A 27,279-nucleotide genomic window follows, 5' to 3' on the forward strand; every position below is an offset into this window, starting at 1 on the left:
ACAGGGTTAATTGCAGCCTTTGAAGTGATGGAATTGGATCAAAACTTCCCAAAATGTTCAGCAAGAGGCAGTGCAAGGATCACTCCTTGTAATTAAAGGGGTTTTTGATAACTGGGAAAGAAATTACTGGGAGAAGCTGGGAGGAAATGCTGGAATTGCCACTTTCACCTTACTTGAGAGCGCTTCATTCAGGAGAGTCGCAGAATGAGCTAAATTACTTTTTCATTAAAAAAAATGCTGATCATTCTGCCTGGCATCGAAAATAATGCAAATATTTGCCCAAGAAGCAAAATATCAGATCCAGAAGGAAAGAAAACAACCACAGTCTAAGGAAACAGGAACATCTGCTTTGGCTCTGAGGAAAAATCCTGGAATAAGAAAACTGAAATGTCTCTCTAAATCAGGTTTTCCCCCTTTCATCTCCTGTTATAAATTGGTGCTGTCCAAGATGCCACTTCAAATATCTGAAATAAAATATGGAAGTGGCTGGTGGAAAACACAGGAGCATTTCCAGAATGCCAAATGCTTTTTCTTTCATCTTAATTTCCTTTTTTTTATTGGATGGGCAGACAGAAGTTTCAGTCTGGAAATTGCTAACACGGAAAAAAACCTGGGATAAATCAGATTTGGAGTTGACCACGGAGCTGTCATGTCCTATTTAATATTCCCAGTGCCAGGCTTTGCAGTTTTGGATGAATATTGAGGAAAAAGCAATTTCTCAGCTCCAGAATGGGAAGGAGAGGACACAGAGTGCAGGATTTAAACAGCAGCAGGAATTTCTTGTGGCACAAATCCTCATTTTCCCTTTTTGTTTGGATTTTGCATGTGCCTGTGGTCAGAAAAGCTGGATAATTGATTGGAGGTGTTTGTTCTAATTGGCCATGGTTTTTCCTCAGGCCCTGGAATTGGTTTTAGCTGCTGTTCCATGGCTGTGTTCGGGAATCTGGGATGTGAGAAAAGCAGGATTCTCTCGGACAGAAAACCAGGATGCTCCATCCTGGAGAGCCCAGGTCCTCACCTCCCGTTTTTTGGGTGTGAATCCTGGAATGATTTGGGTGGGAAGAGACCTTAAAGCTCATTTTTTCCAACTTACTCCTAGCCCCTTCCTTACAGGTCTCAGCTTCCCTTGGTTCTCCAGGGTTCTCCTAAAAAAACCTGGATTTAAAAGCCTAAAAAAAGTGGGGGTTTGTGGCAATTTTTGGCTCTGCAAAGATGGAATTTTGGGTTGAAGGACTTTAAGGTTTCAGCCGTGGCAGAATTCTGATGTTCTTGTGGTGTTCCCACGAGGGGTTGAGCTTGGAAAGCCCATAAAAGGGAGGTTTAAAAGCCTAAAAAGTGAATTTCAGGGCAGTTTTTGGCTCAGTAGACGTGGAATTTTGGCGTTGAGGTGTTTGGAGATTCAGTCTGGAATTCCTTCATGGAATTCTGGTGTTCTTGTGGAGTTCCCAAGGGGCTTTGAGCTTGGAAAACCCTGAAAAAGTGGATTTAAAAGCCTAAAAATTAAATTGCTGCTCTAATTTTGGAATTAATCTTTCCCCATTATCCTTAGTGGTTTTTCCAACAGGGAAAAGGGGCAAGGTTTGGAATATTCCTCTTTTCCAAGACTTCTGGAGGATGAGGTGCTCTCTTTGTAGGCTCAGCTCTGACCCCAATATTCTTGGGGTCATTTGCTGCTTGGCTCTGAAATAAAATGAAAAAGAAAAAAAGAGAAAAAATTCCTTCTTTTCAGGCAATTTGTCTTTTCCCAGGAAAACTCCTGGGGAAGGAGATCTGAGGATTTTAAAACCTTTTCTTTTGGAGAAAAGGTCCTAAAGCTCAACCTGTGGGAGAGTTTAGGAGAGGAGGAAGTAAATGAGGGACAGGAGCCAAGGGCTGCTTTATTTCTGCAGTGTTTATCCCATAATAATCCCCATGGATCTGCAGCATTCCCGTTTTCTGGGAGGCCCAGCAAAGCTTAGGGGTGACAATAAAAACACAGGGGGAGCATCAAGTGGAATTTAGAAAAAATCAGCCAAAAAATATACAGGGGGGAAATCTGCCTGGCTGAATTTTCTGGGGTTTGGTGTGTTTTAAAATTGAAATAGAAATAATAATAACAATAATATCAATAATAACAATAATATCAATAATAACAACAATAACGATAAAAATATTAATAAAGTGTGATCGTGATCAATTGCGATAATGATAAAATAAATAAATTATAAAATAAAATAATGATAAAATAAAATAAATTGTGATAATGATAAAAATTGTAATAATTGTGATCATGATAATAATAATAATAATAATTCTGACTCTGAGAGCTGCTCAGCTGCCCTGAGGAGTGGGAGGCTCTGCAAATTATTTGCTCAAGGAACAAGAGGGAGAGAAATTGCATCTTTTAATAGTCTGCCTCATTTTCCCCTTAATTAACCTTGGAAGTCCTGATGTGGGGAACACTTGAACTGAATCCTTTGGAGCTGTCAGAGCTGATTTTTAATTTCACTCCATTTTTGCACAATAGGAGATGAGCTTTTTAGAAAGATAAGATTAACAATCCCCGACATAATCAGGAAAATAGAAAAATTTTTTCTGCTCAAGCTGTGAATATTTTCTGGAAGTTTCCTATGAAAAATGGGCTAGTGAAAATCCCAGGAAAAGAAATCCGTGAATATTTGGGAAAATATCTCCAAAAATTGGTGAAAATCTGAGAATTGTGTTTCATAGGAATTCCACAGAGCACCTCAGGCCTAAGGACAGCAAAATATGGATTTTTTTTCTTTTTTTAACTGAAAGAAATGAAGAGAAATGACAACCTGGCCATCCCCTCTGCAGGAAATCCAGGGATTCCTGGAATTTCTGGGACAGACTGACTGGGGCATTCCCAGCTTTAATGCTTGGATTGACTCCAGAGAAGGAGGAGTCCTTGCAATCTTGCTGATATCCTGGGAAGGAGCCTCCTAATTAAAGCTGCGGCACAGTTTTAATAATAGTTAATTATTTAAAGGTAATTTTTTGGCCATGCCCAACTTGGTTGGAATTTTCTCAATCCTCTACAAAGATCATCCTGCCTTTAATATTTTTTATAGTAAGAAAATGGGTTGGATTTATTCCTGGAGATAAAATTGTGACTTTATCCCGATGCTTGATGGCTTAAACCAGCAAATTTGGGTTTTAAACTCAGCCTGGCAATTAGGACTAAGCTCAGGGCAGCCTTGGGAGAGGCCAGAGGGGGAAAATCCTTTCTACAGGACCCTGAGAGAAGCCAAACCAGAGGAATCCCATCTCCAGAACCTTGGAGAGGCCAAAGTGGAGGAATCCCATCTCCAGAACCTTGGGAGAGGCCAAAGTGGAGGAATCCCATCTCCAGAACCTTGGGAGAGGCCAAAGTGGAGGAATCCCATCTCCAGAACCTTGGGAGAGGCCAAAGTGGAGGAATCCCATCTCCAGAACCTTGGGAGAGGCCAAAGTGGAGGAATCCCATCTCCAGAACCTTGGGAGAGGCCAAAGTGGAGGAATCCCATCTCCAGAACCTTGGGAGAGGCCAAAGTGGAGGAATCCCATCTCCAGAACCCTGGGAGAGGCCAAAGTGGAGGAATCCCATCTCCAGAACCTTGGGAGAAGCCAAAGTGGAGGAATTCCATCTCCAGAACCTTGGGAGAGGCCAAAGTGGAGGAATTCCTTCTCCAGAACCTTGTGAGAGTCCAAAGTGGGAAAATCCCTTCTCCAGCTGGATGACACTGGTGGACTCGGGTAGCAAAGCTGATGAGGATGAGAATGGCAGCGATAGGAGATAGAGGCTGTGGCAGCTCTAAGGGAAAGTCCAGCTCATGGAATCCAGCAGAGGAGGCGTGTGGAGCTGTTGGAAGGAATCCAGAGGCTGGGAATCCCAAACCTGCACATGAAGATGTGTTTTAGGGATTTCTGTAAATAGTGGGGTTCACACTGGATGAGCTGGCAGCTGTTCTTTAACCGCTGGGTAGGAAAATCAGGCTTCATCCCGTGCATCCATGGGATTTTATTCTGCATCTCCAGGATGGTCCCTGGGATGGAGCAGCTCTGCTGGGAGGAGAGGCTGGGAGAGCTGGGATTGTTCACCTGGACAGGAGAAGCTTTGGGGTGGGCTCAGTGTGGCCTTGCAGGGCCTGAAGGAGCTGCAGGAAAGATGGAGAGAGACTTTGGACAGGGATGGAGGGACAGGACACCGGGAATGGCTTCAAGAAGGTAGGGGCAAGTGGGATGTTGGGAAGGAATTCCTCCCTGGGAGGGTGAGGAGGGGCTGGGATGGAATTCCCAGAGCAGCTGGGGCTGCCCTGGATCCCTGGAAGTGTCCAAGGCCAGGCTGGACACTGGGGCTTGGAGCCACCTGGGAGAGAGGAAGGTGTTCCATGGCAGGAGTTAGAGCTGGATGAGCTCTAAGGTTCCTCCCAACCCAAACCATTCCATGATTCCATGAAATCCCTCTTTTCTGAATCTCTCTTCCCAAGTTCCAGCCATTAGTGCTAATAGGTGCCCTTGCTTGTGTTTCACAGAGCTCTGTGAAATCTTCCCAGCTTTTGCTGGGAATGAGAACAGCTTGGGTTTTCTGAGGAGGAGGGAATTTCTTGGAGCTGCCAGAAGCTCTGCAGAGCACTTGAGCTGTTGCTGCTCACAAGAAACGGGAAAAGGTCACAGAAAAGAACAACATTTTCCTCAGCAAATAAGTAATAAAGAGGGGAAATTCTTAGGGATGTGTTCAAGGAGGGCTGGAGCAGCTGAGGGAGCTGGGAAGGGGCTGGAGCCCCAGGAGAGGCTGAGGAGCTGGGAAGGGGCTCAGCCTGGAGAAAAGGAGGCTCAGGGGGGCCCTTGTGGCTCTGCACAGCTCCTGACAGGAGGGGTTGGGGATCTGCTCCCAGGGAACAGGGATAGAGACAGGAGGAGAGGGAACGGCCCCACAGGAGGTTCAGGTTGGATACTGGAAAACAGATTTTCCCTGGAAGGGTGGTGAGGCATTGGAATAAGCTGCCCAGGGAGGTGTTGGAGTGACTCTGTCTGGAAGTGTTCCAGCCTTTCCCTCCTTTCTCATTGCCCAGAGAAGCTGAGGCTGCCCCTGGATCCCTGGCAGTGTCCCAGGCCAGGTTGGAGCCGCCTGGGGTAGTGGGAGGTGTCCCTGCCCATGACGGGGTGGAATGGGATGAATTTAAATCTCCCTTCCAACCCAAAGCACTCCATGATTTTATGTGAAGCAGGAGCCCATCTGTTCCTCCTGGGAGAGCCAGACCTGAGATTGTCACTTTTTTTTGGTGGCTGTCACCCTGTCTGAGTCAGTGCCTCTCCCTGTGAAGTTCTCTTGGATTTTAAGGAGAATCGAGTTTGAATCCCAGCTCCCAAGTGATGTAATTCCCTGTGGGATCAGATGATCTCCTTCATCCCTTTCCTTAGAAAAGCTTCTGCAGTAATTCACAATTCAGGTGCCTGGGGTTTATCTCTGAGCATTTTCAGGACCAGCATTTTGTTGGGAGGAAAAATCCTGCTCTGGTGCTGTGGTGGAAGTGAGGAAGAAGCAGGTGTGGGACTGCGGGATGTGCTGTTATTGGGATTTCACGGGGATTTGTTTGGGGTTTCACTCTGTGTTTGTGTCCTGCCTCCCAGAAAAGCGGAAGGACCTGGATTTGGAGGCTGAGAGGAGCTGGATCAACAGCTCTGCTTCCCGAAACTGCTGTTCATCCAGGGAGTGGGAAAATGGGATTGGGAGCCAGCCTTGGCTGTGTTTGTGGGACAGGGGGATCTTTAGGGCTGAGGGGATCAATCTGCTCCCCACATCCCCTGGAGCTTTAACCCTGCCCATGGAGAAGCCCAAATGTGTAGGAAAACACAAGATGGAATGTGGGTCTCATATTCCAAACCCTCCCAAACTTGCACGTGAGGATGTGTTTTAGGAATTGCTGTAAATGGTGGATTTCACACTGGATGAGCTGGGCAGCTCTTTTGTAACCAGTGTGTAGGAAAATCAGGAAAAGCATCCATGGGATTTTATCCTCACTGTCAGCTGCTTCTTGGGAACCCTTTCATTCATACCCTGGCTGGATCCCTCTGGAATTGCTGGAGTGTTTTCCCACTAGTTTTGAAACATGTGGTCGTGGAACACCAGAATCTTCAGGTGGAAGCTTGATGTAAAAAGAAAATTCATATTCCACTTGGGATACATTCCAGGAAAATGGATCAGACCCAACTGCAGCACTGGTTTTTCTTCACAATTTATTTACAAATGCAAAGCTTTGCTGCTGTTCAGCATTCCCTGATCCCAGACCCAACCAATCCTCTGGGATACAGGGTTTTTTTGAGGATTTGGGTACTGGAACTGTAATAAAAGTCTGCATCAATGAGAAAGTGTTCATGAGGAAAAAAATTCCCAGGAAGCCTCTTTGGAATGTTTTCCTCTGGTTTATTCTCCCCTTAAATGTTCATCCCAGGTGTCAGATTTTTCTGGGAAGGCACAGGAAAGAATGAGTCAGATTTTAATGGGAATTTAGTCATGACTAAAGGAAGTGTTGGGTTTTCTTCAGGCCTCAGAACTGCAATTCCCACAGAACAAAAGCTGGATCTTATCATTATCCGTATTCTGCTTAAATTAACTTTGACAAATCAATAAATACTTATAAAGTTGTGGTGTGAGAGGGGTCAGATTTTCACAGAAATGAGCTTCCAGTCAGCCCGGCCCATCCCTCCATGTCCCATTTCCTGCTGTCCAGCCTGGTCCTGGAATTCAGCAAAATTTGGGAAATATTCTTAAACTCTCATTCCTTTGGATTTCTTTTCCAAAGAATATGTAGATTGAGGTTTACTGGAGAATGTGGAGGTGGTGCTGGTTGGAATTGATGATCTTAAAGGTCTTTTCCTGGCCTTGATGGTTCCATGATTCTCGGGAGTTTCTCTGGATATTTATTTATGTGGGTGTTTCTTTATGTTGTCTTTCCTTGTGAAATTCCACATTTTCAGGAAGCAGCTCCAGTTTGTGTTGGGATCCCAGTCCCTGCAGATCAGGGCAGTGGCAAACACTTCAAACTGGGCTTTGTTAAGCCCAAATGGGGCTTTATTAAACACAAATCTGCTTCATTCTACTGCTTCCTTTTGGTTTCTCCATGAATTTTGTCTAGGTATAAAGGGAATTTTTATTTTTCCTGGCAGTGAGCAGTCATTCCATGTTATCCCTATCTGTGCATGTCGTGGCCATATTTAACACTGATATCTGGGGATTTATCATTTAATCCTTTAAATAACAGGGCTTTTAATTTCTCTTCGTTGCTGAAGACTGATACAATCGTTCCACTTAATCTGGAATTGGGTTCTGCTGCTTGAGCACAACTTTTGTGCTGCTCAAAGGGTAAAGGCTGTTGGAGGGGATTTTTCACAATGGATAAAAGGGATATTTGGAATAATTTCCCCTGGGGAGCAGAGGGTGACCAACAAGGACAGGTTCAGCTGCAGAGGGAGCAGCCAAGGAGGGCTGGAGCAGGAGATCCTGGGGGCCCCTTCCAAGGTGGCATTCCATAATTCCTGGAGTTATCTCACTCCTGGGTGTGCTGTGGATGAGGAGCCAGCTGAGGTTTGTGGAGATGGGCTTTTCCCACATTTTGGGTTTGTAACAATCCTTCCAGTTCACTGGGGTTTAACCCCAACCTGGTCACGGTACAGGCCATGCCCTAACCGTAATCTTAACCCTAACTCCAGTCCTAACCCTAAACCCACCCTGAGGGCTGTGCAGGTCCTGCCCTTACACTAACCCCAAACCTATCCCTAATCCTAACCCTAAACCCACCCTGAGGGCTGTGCAAGTCCTACCTTAATCCTAATCCTAACCCTAATCCTAAACCCAACCCGAGGCTGTGCAGATCCTGTCCTAACTGTAACCCTCAATCCACCCTGGGGGCTGTGCAGGTCCTGCCCTTACACTAACACCAAACCTACCCCTAATCCTATCCCTAAACCCACCCTGAGGGCTGTGCAAGTCCTACCTTAATCCCAATCCTAACCCTAATCCTAAACCCAACCTGAGGCTGTGCAGATCCTGTCCTAACTGTAACCCTCAGTCCACCCTGGGGGCTGTGCAGGTCCTGCCTTAGCCCTAACCCCAAACCTACCCCTAATCCTAACCCTAAACCCACCCTGAGGGCTGTGCAAGTCCTACCTTAATCCCAATCCTAACCCTAATCCTAAACCCAACCTGAGGCTGTGCAGATCCTGTCCTAACTGTAACCCTCAATCCACCCTGGGGGCTGTGCAGGTCCTGCCCTTACACTAACACCAAACCTATCCCTAATCCTAACCCTAAACCCACCCTGGGGGCTGTGCAAGTCCTACCTTAATCCCAATCCTAACCTTAATCCTAACCCTAACCCCACCAGGGAATGGGAACTGGAGTTGAATTCTTAGGGAATGATGATGATGATTCGGGTAACAATGAAATAAAAGGTGCATCACCACAGCAGGTGCTGAGCTGCTGAAACACTGAGCTATTTCCACATACAAAGGTGAGATCCAGAGCAAATATTCCATAAATCCCAGCAGCATTCCCTGCTCCCTGCCCACACCACACTGCCCAAAGACCACCAGAGCAAAAAAACCTGCACAAAACTCCTCCAAACCTCTCCAGGGCTTGAGCTGGTCAGTTTTAATGTGCCCAGCAGGGTTTTGTGCCTTCCCAGCAGCTTGGAGATGGTTTTCCATGAAAATCAGCAAGGATTGAGGGGATGCAGCCTCGTGCTCAGGAAGAGTGCCCCTGGAGCCCTGCAGAACTTGGGATGAGAGCGGGAAGCAGCTGCAGGGAGGCAGTGCTGGTGTGGGGTGGCACCTGGGGACACACATCGCTGGGGACACAGTGGGGCTGCTTGGGGGACGCACTCGGTGAGCCTAAAAATCCTCTCCAGCCTTAAAAATTCCAGAATTTTATCCACATGGGCAGCCAGGAATAAACCAGCTGGGAACTTAGTGGTGGATTTGTTATCAAACCCAGTTTGGTATTCAAAAGTATGTAAACGTTTATATACCAAAATGACATATAGATTTCTATAATAATCCTAATTAGCATATAATTAATTGTTATAATTAATATGGAATGTATTAATATATAACTCTCTCTATACATTCATATTTATATTTATATTATATCTAGATTTATATTACATTCATATTCATATTTATATTTATATTTATAAATTATATTTATATTTATATCTATATTTAGATATTAAAACATAAATATTAAAATATATTTATAAAATATAAATATAAATATAAATATAAATATAAATATAAATATAAATTTATATTTATATTTATGTGTATTTATATATGTATTTATATATAAATATATAATATATATTTATATATAAATATATATCTATATATATAAATATATATCTATATATCTATATATATATAAATATATATAAATTTATAGAAATATATATTTATATATATAAAATAAGAGCTTTTTACATATTTATGTACCTAATTATACTATATATAATTATATAATCTATATTATGCTTTTCTATACATAATTATATATTACATATAATTATATCTAAATAACTCATTAATCTATATGAAATTTAAAATATATAAGCAATATATAATAGATAATTTATATATTTATGTACCTAATTATCTATTATATATAATTATATCTAAATAACTCATACATATTCATATATATTAATTTTAATGTATAATTACATATAATTTTATCTGTCTATAAATATACACATACATATTTAAATGTAATTACATAAATATACAATTTATGTGTGTTTATAAATAAAAATATATAACAATTTCTTTTCTTTCAGGTTGCCCCTCTGAAGAAATTCTGTTTGCCTGAAGTTTTTTATCCTGGGCTTCTCTTGAAACTTGATAATGAAGAAAAGCAGAAGTGTCATGACAGTGACTGCAGATGAGGTGAGGTCCTGCTGAAGGTTTATTTTTCCTTATTTTTCTTTCCTTTTCCTTTTTTGTTTACATTGTGAAAATGAGCTAAAAAGTTGATTTTGTCTTCTTTGGTAAATAGAAACTGGTTTGGCTTTGATTGCTGATAATAATCTTGGAGGATTTTTAGACAGGGAGAAGGAAATAAAAGCAGCACATTAAAACTGACCAGCTCAAGCCCTGGAGAGGTTTGGAGGAGTTTTGTGCAGGTTTTTTTGCTCTGGTGGTCTTTGGGCAGTTTGGTGTGGGCAGGGAGCAGGGAATGCTGCTGGGATTTATGGAATATTTGCTCTGGATCTCACCTTTGTATGTGGAAATAGCTCAGTGTTTCAGCAGCTCAGCACCTGCTGTGGTGATGCACCTTTTATTTCATTGTTACCTGAATCATCATCATCATTCCCTAAGAATTCAGCTCCAGTTCCCATTCCTGGGGAATTGTCTCTCTTTGGAGTGATGCCCTGAAGCCTTAATTGGCTGCTTTGTCCTAGGCCTCCCAAAAAATGGGAAATCACTTGGAATGTGTAAGAAAAGAGTGCAAAATGAGGGTTTGGGTATCCTGGAGCACTTCTCCAATAAATAAATGTGGTTTCCCACTCTTCCCAAGTTTTGCACAGCTCCATGGGCTCAATGCCCTCAGAGGTGTGTTCTGACCTTAATGCCTCTGTGATTGTCTGATAATGAGACCCGTGGTGATAAAATAAAAAGCAGAGCACTCAGGCTGGACCAAGTCCTGGACTTGTGGAGTTCTCATCTCCTGGGATGGTTCTGGCTGGAGAATTGAGTTTCATCCTCGTGGAGGAAATCCTTTGTTTGTAAAATTTAGTTCTGGAGTTGTGGCATAGTTCTGGCTGGAGAATTGAGTGTGTTTTACCTTCGTGGGGGAAATCCTTTGTGGAATTCAGTTCTGGAGTTGTGGGATAGTTCTGGTTGGAGAACCGAGTGTGGTTTATCCTTGTGGAGGAAGTAACTCATTTGCAGAATTTAGTTCTGGGCTTGTGGAGTTCTCATCTCCTGGCATAGTTCTGGCTGGAGAATTGAGTTTTACCTTCATGAAGGAAATCCTTTGTGGAATTCAGTTCTGGAGTTGTGGGATAGTTCTGGTTGGACAGTTGAGTGTGGTGTATCCTCGTGGAGGAAATAATTTGTAGAATTTAGTTCTGGAGTTGGGGAGTTGTCCTGATCATTGTTCTGGCTGGAGAATTGTGTTTTATCCTCCTGGAAGAAATTGCTTGTAGAATTTAGTTCTGGAGTTGTGGGATCGTTCTGGCTGGAGAATTGAGTGTGGTTTACCCTCATGGAGGAAATTACAGAATTTAGTTCTGGACTTGTGGAGTTCTCATCTCCTGGGATAGTTCTGGCTGAAAATTTGAATTTTATCCATGTGGAGGAAATAATTTGTTTGTAAAATTTAGTTCTGGAGTTGTGGAGCTCTCATCTCCTGGGGATAGTTCTGGCAGGAGAATCAAATGTGTTTTACCCTTGTGGAGGAAATCCTGTGTTTCCAGAATTCAGGAATCTCAGCGGCCTCTCTGTTGCAGAACTCCCTGGATTACCTGGAATGTGGGCTCAGCAAATCCTACAGCACTTCCAGCCACGCCCTGGGCATTGACCTGTGGCGGGGCCGCCGGTGCTGCTCGGGCAACCTGCAGCTGCCCCCGCTGGCCCAGCGGCAGACAGAGAGGGCCAGGACACCTGACAGGGACATCAGGACACCTGACAGGGACATCGTGTGCAGACCCACCACCCTGCCCCTGCTGCCACCTCCCAGCATCGCCATCACCACCTACCACGACTGGTAAGTCTCATTTCATTCTGCTTTTAGTAATTCATTGATTCATTTGCTCGTTTTCTGGTTCCAAATTAGCTTTTCCCCTTCTTTTTTATTATAAACAAATGTCTAATTATCTCTTATATATTAATCTGATTAATCAATCTCTATCAGTTGTTGTATCGCGGATATAAGTTTATAAAACAAATTATTTTTATGTTTTTTTTTTTAATTCTACTTGGTTAAAAACCCCTCTTGAAACTTCTGATTCTGGTCTCAACCAGAGGATTTGTGTTCCTGACTCGCGCCCACGCGAGTTCAGGATGGTGCTAAACTCTTCCACAAAGGGTTGAGGAAAAGGCTCTGACTCTGAATGTTTCCCATCCCTGTGTGAGGAAAAAGGCCTGGAAAAACCCCACTGGGATCTAAAGTTAAGCTGGAGATAAATCCCCAAGAAACCATCAGAGAGCTGATTACAAGGGGGTTGCTCCAAGGTGAATTCCAAAATTGGAACTGGGGTGAAGTGCCAAAACAAGGGAATTAATCCAGAGGGAGAGGGGAGTTTTCCTGTGCTGGAATTGGATTTTATGGCAAAATAAGGATGTGTGTCCTGCTTGTCATGGCAATATTGAGGTGACGTTAGTGTGACCTTAAATTCTGTGCTCTCAACTTTGGGTTTGGAGTCAGTTTTAGGTTCTAGTTTATAAATGCTCCACTCTCAGCTCCATTTGCTGGCTCGTGTTCCTTAGCTGGAGTCTGGGTTTCTGTTGAGCTCAGCGCTCTCTGCATTTTTACAGCTGGAGAGAATCCCATGAGCTCACGATAAGTCCCAAGAAACCAGAGAGCTGATTACAAGGGGGTTGCTCCGAGGTGAGATCCAAAACTGGAACTGGTGTCAGGTGCCAAAACAAGGGAATTAATCCAGAGGGAGAAAAGGAAGGCAAAGCTTTGGGTGCTCCTGTGCTGGAACTGGATTTTATGGCAAAATAAGGATGTATGTTGTGCTTTTCATGGGAATATTGAGGTTATATTAATTGCACCTTAAATTCTGTGCTCGCACTTGTGTTTAGGATTGGTTTTAGGTTCTAAACTTTCTTCTCTTGGCTCCGTTTGCTGCTTCATGTTCCCATCATTATTCCAGGTTGGAATCTGGGTTTCTATCAAGCTCAGCACTTTCCTTTTGAACAGCTCTAGAGGACATCCCAAATCCATTTGTTAAAGTCCTTTGGAAAGAGTTTTCCTGCTGAAAATAGGATTTCTAAACTGCCCTGGAATAGCTGAGGTAGAGGAATAGCAGGAGCTTTTGTCGGGGTTTTGTGATTAATTGCTGGGATAAATGCAACCAAATGAGTTCCCTAATTCCAGATGGGTTGGGAATTTTGGCAATGAAAGGCTTGGCTCACCTTTGTGAGCATTGTGTGAATGTTCCCTTTTGTGGGGCAGGGACTTGCACTCCTGACAGCGGGAGCCTTTCCATAGGGTGGGCTGGAAGGATGGATTCTCTCTGAGCTTGGAATGTGCCTCTGTCCATGGTTTGGGAGGAATTGCCAGGGATTTGTCATGGAGTTATCCCTTGGAACACAAGAGGGCATCGCTGCTCCTCTCTCCCGCTCCAGCAGAATCCATGCGTGTGGATTTTCCCGGAGCCCTGACAGCCCTGCCTGGGTTGTTGCTGTTTCTGTAGTGCTGAAAATTCCCGGTTTTCCACAGGAACTGGAATTGCTGGTGTGACTGGGATGCAGCTCTGTCCCAGCTCCTCTTTCTGCATCCTCCTCAGCTCCCTGAGCACTTACATTGGCTGATCCTACAAAAACTGGGCTGAACATTCCCATTTTTTATTGACATCCTAATGCTTACCTCCCTATCCAGTTACATTGGCTGATCCTATAAAAATAGAGTTTAAAATTCCCATTTTTTTATTTCAGTCCTAATCCTCACCTCCCTGAGCACTTACATTGGCTAAGCCTACAAAAACTGGGCTTAAATTTCCCAGTTTTTATTGAAGTTCTAATCCTCACCTCTCAATCCACTTACATTGGCTGATCCTATAAAAACTGGGCTGAACATTCCCATTTTTTATTGAAGTTTTAGGCTTTGAGGGTTCTGGAGCAGGTTAGCACTGAGCTCTGCCTCATTCCAGGCAGTTCTTTCCTACAGAATTCCCAGTGACTCAGGGCCTGCCACCCTCTCAGGAGCACAGCCATGGAATCATGGAATGTTAAGGTTGGAGAAGATCATGGATTTGGGATAGAAATCCAATAGAGTTGCAAGCTCAGTGCTTATTAGTGATACAAAACCCAAATTAATTGAAGATTTGAAGGAGAAAAATAGTGGCTAAAACATGGAAGATGTTTCTGGAGACAGTCAAAAAAATAAGGGAGGCTAATGCCAAAGCAGAAATTCCAAACCAGGTGTGATGTAATAATTTTCTGTGGAAAACGTAGGGAATATTCCCCCAAAACATCTTTTATGGATCCTGCAAGGCAGGAGGGATATGGGATAGAGATCTTAGGTGACAATCTGAGTGGAGAAGTCTTCCAAGCTTCTTCTCCACAATTTTTGTCCCTATTTTCATCCAAGTTGTTCAGATGTTTCCCCAATCCTGCTCCATATTTTCTGACTCCAGCTTTGTGATAGGCAATCCAGGCAGGAGGGAAGAGTGAGGGTGTGAAGAATAAATTGGTAGCTGCACTTGGATCATCCAGAAGAGTTCTTATCCCAATTTTTTTGCTCCTTAGCATCTCCTGGGTTAGATTTGGCAGCTGGCTGCTCATTCCCCCCATTTCTCCATGTTTCCCTCAGGTGTGTGGGGAATATTTGGATATTTTGAAGGGTTTGCAGCAAATTTTGATGTTGAAACAAAAATGGGATTTATGGTGAATCCCAAAGCGTGAGGAAATCAAGGATTTAAGAATTCCATGAGGACTTGATCTGGTTTAATATTAAATATTGGAATGCACTTTTTTAGGGATTAGAGAGGCAGGTAAAAATTTGGGATATGGCAATAAATACTTCATTAAAATATCTATTTGCTGCCTTATTATCCCTCATTTATGGCTTTTTTCTTCTGGAATCATTTTATTGTGGAGCCTGAAGATGAGAATCTGTAAGGAAAATATGACGGGATTGGTCCTATTCCCCACATCCACCTGGAAACCTTCCTGGAACTGGGAAAAATCTACTCAGTCTCTACTCCTGTAGTACTCCCGTTGTTCTCCAGATGGTGGTGGTGGGCAGAAAATTAAAAACAGCACTAAGAGCTAAATCAGCCCGAAATTCGGGATAATTTTGGGCTCTGAGTTACTCCAAACCTTCCTTGGGAATTCTGCCTTCAGCCAGAGCCAGCTCGTCCTCCCTGGGAGGCTGCTGGGAATGAATGGGGATTGATAAAATGGGAATTAAATGGGGAATTGATAAAATGGGAATTAAAGGGGGGTTGATAAATGGGAATGAATTGGGGATTGATAAAATGGGAATTAAATGGGGAATTAATAAAATGGGAATTAAAGGGGGGTTGATAAAATGGGAATTAAATGGGGAATTGATAAAATGGGAATTAAAGGGGGGTTGATAAATGGGAATGAATTGGGGATTGATAAAATGGGAATTAAATGGGGAATTAATAAAATGGGAATGACTTGGGGGGTTGATAAAATGGGAATTAAATGGGGGATTGATAAAAATGGGAATTAAATGGAGGATTGATAAAATGGGAATTAATTGGGGGTTGGATAAAAGGGAACAAATTGGGGATTGATAAATTGGGAATGAATTGGGGGATTGATAAAATGGGAATGAATTGGGGATTGATAAAAATGGGAATTAAATGGGGGATTGATAAAATGGGAACAAATTGGGGATTGATAAAAATGGGAATTAAATGGAGGATTGATAAAATGGGAACAAATTGGGGGTTGGATAAATGGGAACAAATTGGGGATTGATAAAATGGGAATTAATTGGGGGATAGATAAATGGGAATTAATTGAGGGATTGATAAAATGGGAATTGAGTGATTGATCAAATGGAAATTAATTGGGGGGTTGATAATATAGGGATTAATTGAGGGATAGATAAGTGGGGATTAATTGGGGGATTGATCAAATGGGAATTAATTTGGGGATTGATACAATGGGAATGAACTGAGGGATAGATAAGTGGGGATTAATTGAGGGGTAGATAAGGGAAGTTAGGATGATAAAGGGGATGAGATTTGCATGGAGAATTAAGGATAACAAAGCCGGAATCAGGCTGGGAAACCAAGCTGATGGTCCTTCCATATCCCATGGGTGGAAGCTGTATTTGGGAAGCTGTAACAGGAACTGCAGGGTGAATCCTGGAAATTCAGAAGGAAACGATATTTTGGAGAAATGTGTTTTTGGTGTTTTTTTAAATTTTCTTTTGTTTTTTCAACACTGTTCCCAACCTTGTGATAGTACCCTGAGAAACTGGAGTTTTAATTCTTAGATAATTTCAAATTCCAAGAGATAAGAACTGAAGGAATGTACTGCAAGCTTGGAACAGGGAAAAAAAAAAAGATGAGCTGGCTTCCCATGTGGTGTGAAAAACAAAAAACCTGGAGGGAAAAATACTTAAAAATACTTAAAACCAGGATTTTTGTTTTTATACTGATATTTAAATCACAGAATGGACATCACCTGGTTCAAGATATGGATAATTTCCATAAATCCCATCAGTTTCTGTGCCAATGAGCAGGATCAATTATTCTGATTGAACATCCCTCCTGGATTTCAAAAGCCTGCTCTGCATTTCTGGGGGACATTTCCTTACCTTGGAAAAGGAGCTCAGTGGTGTTCCTCAGAACATCCCATAATCTGCAGGGAAAAGAGGTTTTAATTATTCCTTGCTTGTTTCTGGGAAGTGTCTGTGGAAACTCAGAATTCCTGGGGGTTTTCTGAAGTTCCCCAACAATGTCAGAGATGTCTTGGAGAAATCTTGCAACATCCATGAGGGATTCTCTGCTCTGGGATTTTGTTTTCAGTCCATGGAAATATTTGTGGGTCTGTTCAGGGCTTTTTCCTGGGAATGAACTTGGGATTTAGTGGCATCTTGGAGAGCTGGGATCCCTCAAAACAGTGGGAGAAGCTGGGAATGTTGCTGGGAGATGAGAGCCCCTGGATTACCTGCAGGTGGATCATAAAAGCTAGAGCTTAAATCTGTTTGGAATCCCCAGAGTGGGAAGCAGGGCCTTGCTTGGTGTGGAAAGAGGAAATTCCTTGGATTTCGGCCTCGTTGCTGCCATTTGAGCTCCTCAGAGACCAGAGGAGGAGATGGCCATGGGAATTAGGGAACAACTTCCATAAAATCTGCTGTTCCCTCACGCTGTGCGGTGTTCTCACAGGGAATAAATATCCCACATCCCTGCTGGGGTTGGGATGGGGTTCTTCCCAATGTTCTGTAGTGTTCCCACAGGGAATATCCTTGGTTGGGATGAGGTCATTCCCATGTGGAATTGAGGCTCAGTCAGAGCCATAAACCCCAGCCATGGCCGTGTGTGGCACTCAGGGCTTTGAGGGGTCACACCTGACATCCCACCCCAAATCCTGGAGATCTTCTGTCAAAATAAACCCCAAAAATCCTTTCTATCAAAAGAAAAAAAAAAAAAACCAAAAAAAAACAAAAAAAAAAACACGTGGGCAGGCCAAATATCCCAAGGTCACCACTGCTGTGTCCTTCCAGATGCCAACTTATCCCAAAAACAAAACCTGGGAAAAAAAGAAAAAGGTGATTTTGCTTTCTCTGACTTAACTCTGCTGTTATTTCTCAGCTAAAAATACCCAGAGAAGTGTTTTGTCTGGCTATATTTGGATTTTGGCTGGTGCCATCAGTTTCTGAAGCTCTTGCAGCTTCAAAAATATTTATTTCTATATTTTCTTGGAGGCCTAAATAAAAGAACTATGATTAATATGAGGTGTAGTTACCCAGAGGAATTTTAAGATGGATTAATCATAGGTCAGGAATTAAAATTATGGTTATTTCAAAATCACTCGTTGTACTCAACTTTTATTTTGTTGTTGCCACCTAATCTTTTAATTCCTTTCCATTTATTGAATTCATTGAATTTTACTCCAAATACTCCAAATAACATCCCCATTTTGTGTGAATTGCAAAGTGATCCCAATAATTTTATTAAGGAAGAGCCTGTAAATTCGGAGCTGCAGGGTTTTGCCTGGAGATAAAAGTGGTTGAAAACAGAAGCACACAGAAAGAAGGCTTTTAATGATTCAATTTTAATTATACACCTCAATCCTGAGTGCAGAAAGACAGCTTGGGATGTGTGTGGAAGGGGAAGAAATGAGTCACTGTTAATCAGCAGAAGACAACGAAGCTTCTGAAATATTTTCTTCAAACTTCACCCTCTCCGGCAGAGAAAATAAATGAAAATTATGGAAATAGGGTTGATGGAAAAGCTGAATCAGACACGAGGTTGACAGGATTTTCTGACTAATGATAACTCATCTCATGGGAGAGAGCAAAGCCCGTTTGTTCTCACCTGCAGAACCTGCTGGGGCTCAGCTGCTCCAGGACGTGCATCCCTGGGAGCGTCCTAGGCTGGGCTTTGGAGTGAGCTGAGCTTTACGGGCCCTCCCGACCCAAACCCTTCCATGATTCCATCATTGCATTGGCTTTCTTCAGGATTGCTCGCTTTCCTTCCGGTTTTGTTTGGTTTTCTTCAGCTTTTGGTTCCTTTCGTTCAGCTTTTCTTGGTTTTCTTCAGCTTTTGGTTCCTCTCGTTCAGTTTTTCTTGGTTTTCTTCAGTTTTTGGTTCCTCTCATTGTTTTGCTTGGTTTTCTTCAGTTTTTGGTTCCTTTCGTTCAGTTTTTCTTGGTTTTCTTCAGTTTTTGGTTCCTTTCGTTCAGTTTTTGGTTTTCTTCAGTTTTTGGTTCCTTTCATTCATCTTTTCTTGGTTTTCTTCAGTTTTTGGTTCCTTTTTTTCAGTTTTTCTTGGTTTTCTTCAGTTTTTGGTTCCTCTCGTTCAGTTTTTCTTGGTTTTCTTCAGTTTTTGGTTCCTCTCATTGTTTTGCTTGGTTTTCTTCAGTTTTTGGTTCCTTTCGTTCAGTTTTTCTTGGTTTTCTTCAGCTTTTGGTTCCTTTCGTTCAGTTTTTCTTGGTTTTCTTCAGTTTTTGGTTCCTTTTGTTCAGTTTTTGGTTTTCTTCAGTTTTTGGTTCCTTTTTTTCCGTTTTGCTTGGTTTTCTTCAGTTTTTGGTTCCTTTTTTTCAGTTTTTCTTGGTTTTCTTCAGTTTTTGGTTCCTTTTTTCAGTTTTGCTTGGTTTTCTTCAGTTTTTGGTTCCTCTCGTTCAGCTTTTCTTGGTTTTCTTCAGTTTTTGGTTCCTTTCGTTCAGTTTTTCTTGGTTTTCTTCAGTTTTTGGTTCCTTTCGTTCAGTTTTTCTTGGTTTTCTTCAGCTTTTGGTTCCTTTCGTTCAGCTTTTCTTGGTTTTCTTCAGTTTTTGGTTCCTTTCGTTCAGTTTTTCTTGGTTTTCTTCAGTTTTTGGTTCCTTTCATTCAGTTTTTCTTGGTTTTCTTCAGTTTTTGGTTCCTTTCGTTCAGTTTTTGGTTTTCTTCAGTTTTTGGTTCCTTTTTTTCAGTTTTGCTTGGTTTTCTTCAGTTTTTGGTTCCTTTTTTTCAGTTTTTCTTGGTTTTCTTCAGTTTTTGGTTCCTTTTTTCAGTTTTGCTTGGTTTTCTTCAGTTTTTGGTTCCTTTCATTCAGTTTTTCTTGGTTTTCTTCATTTTTTGGTTCCTTTCGTTCAGTTTTGCTTGGTTTTCTTCAGTTTTTGGTTCCTCTCATTGTTTTGCTTGGTTTTCTTCAGTTTTTGGTTCATTTCGTTCAGTTTTTCTTGGTTTTCTTCAGTTTTTGGTTCCTTTCGTTCAGTTTTTGGTTTTCTTCTGTTTTTGGTTCCTTTCATTCAGTTTTTGGTTTTCTTCAGTTTTTGGTTCCTTTCATTCATCTTTTCTTGGTTTTCTTCAGTTTTTGGTTCCTTTCGTTCAGTTTTTCTTGGTTTTCTTCAGTTTTTGGTTCCTCTCATTGTTTTTCTTGGTTTTCTTCAGTTTTTGGTTCCTTTCGTTCAGTTTTTCTTGGTTTTCTTCAGTTTTTGATTCCTTTTGTTCAGTTTCTGCTTGGTTTTGTTCTGAATTTTAGTGGTTTTGTTTCATTTTGGTTGGTTTTTTTCAGGTTTTGGTTTAGTTGAGTTTTTCTTGGTTTTGTTCAGGATTTGGTTGGTTTTGTACAGTTTTTGGTTGGTTTTGTACAGTTTTTCGTTGTTTTTATTCAGAATTTGATGGGTTTTGTTCAGGTTTTGGTTGCTTTTGTTCAGGATTTGGTTGGTTTTGTTCAGTTTTTTGATTTTTTTCAGGTTTTTTGTTGCTTTTGTTCAGAATTCGATTGGTTTTGTTTAGGTTTTGGTTTGTTTTCGTCAGTTTCTGGTTATTTTAGTTCAGGATTTGGCTGGTTTTGTGTAGTTTGTGTTCAGTTAGTTATGTTTTTTGAAATTTTCATTCACTTTTTGGTTGGTTTAGTTCCATTTTTGGTTATTTTCGTTCACTTTTTGCTTGGTTTAGTTCAATTTTTGCTTGGTAACACCTGGGGACATAGTCAGTGGTGGACATGGAGGTGGTGCTGGCTGAGAGTTGGACTTGCTCATCCTAAAGGTCTTTTCCAATCTTAGTGACTCTGTGATTCCATGATTTTGTGGTTTCCCAAGCCAAACTCCCCAAAATCCACCTATAAATCCCATTTTTAAACACTTGCGGCCACGTTGCTCCCTCAGTTTCCCAAATTCCTCTTGGTCCATCTCCACCTGGCCCTGGGGGCTGCGATGCCTTTGGACCTTTCCTGATGTGTTTACAGTACCGCCAGTTGGAATATTTCCAGATTTACCTTTTGTGGTGATTCCCTGCTGGAATATTTGGAGCAGAAGCCTGGAGAACCCTGGGAATGTCCCTGGAACGAAGCAGAGGATTGGGAATGCAGGATTGTCCCGTGCTGCTGCCTCACCCCAGCTCCAGAGGCTTTTTACCCAGCACTGGAGACCTTCTATCCCTTAAAACATCATGGAATTTTTGATTTGCTTGGACAGGCCCCAGCCACCTCCTCCCTGACCCTGTTTTTATTGGCAGTGGCACGGAGCCGCTCTCGAGGAGTTTTGGCTGTGGATTTATTCCTTTAATTAAGCCATAATGGACAAAGCTTTCTGGGGATTCTGTCAGCCGAGCAAATCCTGCTCTTTCCCAGCTCCAAAACGTGAGGCGCTGCCAAAGCTGGAAGTTGTTGAGCAGGGAATGTTGTGAGTTTTGCCTGGAATTCCTTAGGGGAAAATAGCTGTAAAAAAAATCCACCTTATAAGCCTAATTCTTGTTAATTTGTGGGAGCTGATAAGGGGGAGGTGATCTGAGACGCAAAGAAATAAAATAACTGGAATGAAACTGGGATTATTTCTGTAAATCAACTGAAAGTCTGGAAAAGCAGGAGGAAAATACAAAACTTTGGATGAATGGTGGAATTTTCTGTTCCTCAGCCATTGTGGGACCAATATCAGTGAAATTTGTGGGCTGGTGAAGATTATTTCAGTCCTTTTATGGCAAGGAAGAGGAGGGTGCTCCAAAATTCCTTTTTTGTCCCTTTTTTTGGGCAGTTGTCCACAGAAATCCATGGCAGGATGCAAAAATGGCTGGGCAAAGTGGATGTCTGGATTAGATCCACGGGATTATTTGGGAGCACCAGGAAATGACAGAGCAATATTTTGGAATTTTTTTTTTTTTTGTATTTGTTGTTTTATTAAAAAATCCTGGAATTGTTTAGGTTGGAAAAGCTTCTGAGGTCATCAGATCCATCCATGTCCCCAAGTGCCACATCCACAGAGCTTTTAAATCCTGCCAGGGATGGAGATTCCACCACTGCCCTGGGCTGGAAAAGCCTTCCCAGGAAGGAATTTTCCCTGCTCCATCTCTGTATTAACACAAAGCCTTTTCTCATCAGGATATAAGAAATTTTCAGGTTTTTTCCATTGGCTTCTCCTTTCTCTGGAGTCACCCTGGAGGTCTCCCTGCCTGTGAGGAATAAATGGAATTTTTTTGGTAATATATTGCAAATACCTTCTGTAATCTATAGCTGTGAAATGAGGAAATAATCACAATTAATACAGATTGCTCTGACATATGGGATTACTCACTCTGGATATATAGAAGGCATTTCAGTGTTCTCTGGGAATAAATCAGGCACAATCCCAAGTTGCTAAGCAAATTCCCTTCTTACATCACGCTCTGGTGGCTTATATAATTTGATAATAAAATCTAAATTAAATACATTTATAATGAATTTATAAATATCAATTTATTCCCAGTTACTAGGACGGAGCGGCAGAAATACCTGTAAGACAAAAGGGCATCTCAGCGTGGTATAAAATTGTATTTTTTGGCAGATAAATTGTGTTTTGTGGGGGATTTAATATAGAAAAAACTGTTCCAAATCCAAGTTAGGACAAATGGGAAGGAAAGGCACCAGGTTTGCTGTTCTTCCCAAAGCCTTCATGCGTGTTCTGAATGCAAATAATTTTCCTGTGCCAGGGAACACCTTGTAAAGCTCAGCTCAAACAGAAGCAGGGCCTGCCTGACGTTGGGGATTAATTCAGGGTGAGCAGATGAGCACCCAACCACTCCCAACTCCCAGGGAATATTTCCTAAAGATGGAATTGATTTTTTGGGACTGATCTGGAAATTATTCTGGGCCTTCTTGGCCTTGTTGATATTCTGGGTGTTTTGATACTGGAAAACTTAGGGTTTAATTCAGTTTTTGGTTGGTTTTGTTCAGTTTTTGGTTGGTTTCCCAACCAAAAATTCCCTTCCCAAAAATTCCCGGGCCCCCTAAATCTGTGGGAATGGAGATCCAGACTGGATAATTTTAAACCATTAGATACAAAACAACCTTATCTCCCAACAGGAATCTAAATAACAGTGGATTGTTATTAATAATTTTTGCCTCTCAAACGTGGGGAATTTGTCATTTAAACCTGTAATTAGGGATGGATTCCTGCTTGTCTTGCTGCAGGAAACTTTCAGGGAAGGAGAAGGAAAATCCTTAAACATGTAATTTCCAGTTTTCTGTAGTGGAGCCATCTTTTAGCAGCTCAGCCTGTGAGGCAGCAGATGCAAAGGCAGGTGGTTTTTGGGGATTTTTTTCCTTAAAAATTGACCAGCTGAACACCATGAAACCTTCTGCTTTTGGGCTGGAAAGATTTTCCTGGGATTTGTTCAGCCTTCTGTTAAAAAGGGATGGTCGAGGGAAGGTTGGAGATTTTTTTATTCTACAGAATTCCAGACTGGTTTGGCTTGGAAGGGATTTTAAGGATCTTCTGATCTGATGCCACGGGCAGGGACACCTCCCACTGTCCCAGGCTGCTCCAAGCCCCGTCCAGCCTGGCCTTGGGCACTTCCAGGGATGCAGGGACATCCCCTTTATCTCTGGGAAGCATCAGCAGCACCTCTTCACAGGTGAAGGGATGATGCTCCCCAGCATTTCTTTGCTGTTCCATTTTTGTTCCTGTTAAACCCTGGCTTTGGTTTGGGTGCTGTGATGTGGCTGATCCAGTGCAGCTCAAATTCCAATGGTGAATTCCTGTTTTCCAGACGAAATCACCAGTTTAACCCCCCAGAGTTGGGTGGGATGGTTAAAATGCCAATGGGGTGTTTAGGTCAAGCCTAGAAGCAGATTTGCTGCAACTCTGAGGGAGCTAAAGTAAAACTGGGACTAGGATGGAGTGGAATTAACTAGGACTGGTCTGTCCCTGATGGAATTAGTGGCAGTCACCTGGGATGGGCACAGGGCAGCTCTTGGATGTGATGGAAGGGAAATAAGGGGGAAATGAATTCTATTTTGCATCATTTCCTCTCACGTCAGTCCCTTCCCTGCTCCTCTCCTTTCTTATCCCTTTTTCTCCACTCCTGTTGTGTCTCCAGAGCTGCTCCATCCCTGCAGAGGTCCCACAAACAAAGGGGTTTGTACACAAAGGGTTCTTCGTGGGTTCCCACCCACAAAGGGCTCTGTACCACAAACACGTCCTTCCCTGCAGCTCCCTTGGATTTCCTGGGACTCTTCTCCAGCTTGTCACAGAGCTGCTCCCAGCTCCCCTTCCCACATCCCTGCCTCCTTCCCCTCTCTGTGCTCACAGCCACTGCTCTCACTCCAAGCCTCACCTGTCATTCCTTACCCTGACATTTCAATCCACTTCCAGTTCCACATTCAAGCCCCATTCCCTGGCTTCTCTTCTGCTGGCTGCTTCCTTCCTCCAGCTCCCAGTTCCTTGATGTTTTCCTTGTCTTGCTCCAGACATTTCTCTCTCTGATCCTTTTTCTTCGTCTCTGCCTGTCTCCAGTGCCGGGGTTGCTGTGATTTATTCCTGGTGCTGCCTCATCCTGGCAGCTCCAGCTGCTGCCTCAGGGGCTGAGCTCAGGATCACATCCCTGTCAGTGCTGTGACATTTCCACCACAGATTTATTCCGTGCTCTGCTGCTGGCTCTGTAACCCAGTTATTTTCCAGTACAAATGACAATTCCCGTATTCTCTGCTCTCTCATTCCTTCTTTTTTTCTCTCCAGTCTCTGTGTTAGTTTAATCCAAGAAAAAGTTGTTGTTTTATAGGGTTTTTTTTCCTGCCTTAGCTTGGTTTGCTTTTCCTCAAAATCTCGTTTTCCCACCCTTTCCCAAACCCAGACATTCCTCTTTTCCTTTTATTTCCTACTGGGAATGAGCATTGGCTGATTTCCCTGCTTCCTCTTCAGGCTCATGTTCATCTCTCCTAGAGCTAGTGGAGCTGGTTGGTCCTGGAATTTCTCTCCTGGAAATCCATCATGGATCCTTTCCCAACCCATTTGGCAGAAATGCACGTTAAGTAGGGACAGTGCTGTGAAATCCCATCATGTCCTGGCCCAATAATGGGCTTTTCCCCATCAAATGTGGACTAATTTTAGTCTAAAAGGGATTTGAAGGGGTTGAATCCTTCCCTTGTGTATCCTCAGCTTTTATAAATGTTTGGAATTGTCCATCTCTCCTGACCCTTCCAATCCTGGGCCTGATTTAAGCCAAGGAAACCTCACACGCTGCTGTGTGTGAGGGACCTTCCAAGTAATTCCAGAAGTAATGAAGGAACAGCCCCTGCTGCTCCAGGAGCACATGGATATTCCATGGATTAAATAAAAATTACTGAGCAGCAATTAAAACACACAGAGGGGATCTGTGATTTTTATTTTATAAAGAAAAATCTTAATTTTCAGATTGTTTGGAAGATTAATAAAGATATTATTTTTCCTGTTAAAGGGGGAATTCTGTCAGCCAGGATTTCTGGAAAAGGAGACTTTGTACTTTGTACTGATTAAAAATATGTTTTCCCCTGGGTTTCCTTGCTTGGAAAAAGAAGTCCAAGTAGGACCAGCAAAGCACAGTCCCTTGAAGTAATTTCTGTAATTAATTTGCTGTGGTTAGTGGAATCTTTTTGGGATGCCCTTGGGATGGATGGAGCAGTGGCTGGAGTACAAGAGGGGAATTCCTGACTGGTTTTATCTAAATGTGCTCTGAGGAAGAATTTTCCAGTTGCTCTGCCCCTGGCTGAAAGTGCTGTGAAAAGTCAACTAAAAGCTTTTCCTTTGCTACTGGAGCGTGCAGGACACTTCAGAATTCCCTTTTCCCTGGTGTTTTACTCCATCCTGGCTATCAGGACTCGGGAACAGGTAAATAAAATAATGGTGCTGCTGAAGAAGAAAGATGTGTTCTTGTTGCTTAGCAATTGCTCTCAGCACACTCAAGATCAGCTTATGATGAGGAGTTGCAGGCTTGGAAATGTTGTTTCCCACCCTATCAGTTATTTTAATCAAATATATTGAAACTTGCAGCACTTCCAGGCTCTTCAGCGAGTTGGGAAGCGGGGATGGAATCTCACCCAAATGCATTTAAACTTCTGAAAGTTTCCTTAATTGTCCTTTTTCTTCCAAGTGGTCTCATTTTCCTGCCAGGCACTTTCCTTCAATCATCTTTTCCGCCTCCTCAACAATTCCTTCATTTCTGCTCCCTTTTCTGATGGAATTGTTATCTTGGGCTGCAGACAGTAGTCTGTGGGGAGGGACAGATCAGTGCAGTGTGTTCCTGGGGTCTTCAGGGAATCATTTTCATTTACAAGCCAGGGTCAACCCAGGTTTGGGATGAACAGATGGAAAACAGCCCTGGGAGAAGGGTTGGAAGTGATGATGGGTGAGACTGGGCTGGATGTGCCCCACTCAGGTGAGGCCTCACCTGCAGAGCTGCCCCAGCCCTGGAGCACAGGGATGTGGAGCTGCTGGAGAGAGCCCAGAGGAACCCACGGAGCTGCTGCAGGGCTGGAGCCCCTCTGGAGCCAGGCTGGGAGAGCTGGGGGTGCTCACCTGGAGAGGAGAAGGATCCAGGGAGAGCTCAGAGCCCCTGGCAGGGCCTGAAGGGGCTCCAGGAGAGCTGCAGAGGGACTGGGGACAGGGCAGGGAGGGACAGGACACGGGGAATGGCTGGAAGCTGAAAGAAGGTAAATTTAGGTGGGATATTGTGAAGGAATTCCTGGCTGGGAGGGTGGGCAGGCCCTGCAACAGAATTCCCAGAGCAGCTGTGGCTGCCCCTGGATCCCTGGCAGTGCCCAAGGCCAGGCTGGACACTGGGGCTGGGACCAGCCTGGGACAGTGGGAGGTGTCCCTGCCATGGCAGGGGTGGCACTGGGTGGGATTTAAGTTCCCTTCCCACCCAAACCATTCCATGATTCCATGACCATCCAGTAGCTTGATGCCCTGGGTGCTCTCTATTCCCTGCAAACACAGGGAACTCCTGCCAGGATTTTCACATCCCAGCTTTCCTGCCAGATAGCTCCAGTGTCTGCTTCTCGCCTCCTCTTGGCTCATCCTGGAGAGAGGCAGCGTGTCTGGCCAGAATTCCAAGCTGTAAACCCATGGAGAATGCAGAGATGTTGGCTGCAGTGTCCTGCGTGTGGGGAACACCACGAGCTGGCAGCATGAGGGGTGGGAGCTGGAACTCCAGGAGAGCTCTGCTGGGACCTTTCTCAGCGAGTTTTGTCAGGGAATTGTGGATCCATTGCCACCAGGAGCTGGAAGGTGCTGGAAGAATCTCCTGTGCTCAGGATGAGCCTTCAAAGTGCTCCAGGCAAGCTGAGCTGGGAGAAGCTCTGGCATTCCTATGGGTGGCACTTTGTGTTCCCTCTCCTCCTGCTTTCCCAAGGGAATGGAACCTTTCTTCCTCCCCCAGGCTCCTCTCCCTCCTCATCAGCTCCATTCTCTGGGGTTTCTCTGCCCATCTCAGCACAGGACCTTGTCCAGGCTCTGGGCTGCCAGTTCATTACTGATTCATGGATGAATGGATGATTCATGGATGAATTCCCAAATGATGGGAAACCCTTCCTTAATGGACACTTTGGAGAACAGCTTTATTGCTTTTAGAATGGGACTTCCCTCTGTTCTGCCTGCCCTTTGAAAAGCTTTAGGAAAAGGCATGGAAATCTCTCCAATAGCAGATGTATCCTCACA

At 43.2% G+C, this 27,279-nt stretch overlaps 1 protein-coding gene across 1 annotated transcript in view; it reads left to right on the forward strand.

Moving 5' to 3' along the window:
- Positions 1-27,279, forward strand: part of PDE4B (phosphodiesterase 4B) — a 182,534-nt gene that overhangs the window by 11,293 nt on the left and 143,962 nt on the right. Inside the window, exons 2-3 of the mRNA XM_068199009.1 lie at positions 9,813-9,921; positions 11,487-11,743. Of these exons, the coding sequence (XP_068055110.1) occupies positions 9,880-9,921; positions 11,487-11,743 (299 nt within the window). The 5' untranslated portion in view covers positions 9,813-9,879. The remainder of the gene's footprint in view (positions 1-9,812; positions 9,922-11,486; positions 11,744-27,279) is intronic.

Source organism: Anomalospiza imberbis, chromosome 9, assembly GCF_031753505.1.
Source record: "Anomalospiza imberbis isolate Cuckoo-Finch-1a 21T00152 chromosome 9, ASM3175350v1, whole genome shotgun sequence".
In the NCBI taxonomy this organism is placed as follows: Eukaryota; Metazoa; Chordata; class Aves; order Passeriformes; family Viduidae; genus Anomalospiza; species Anomalospiza imberbis.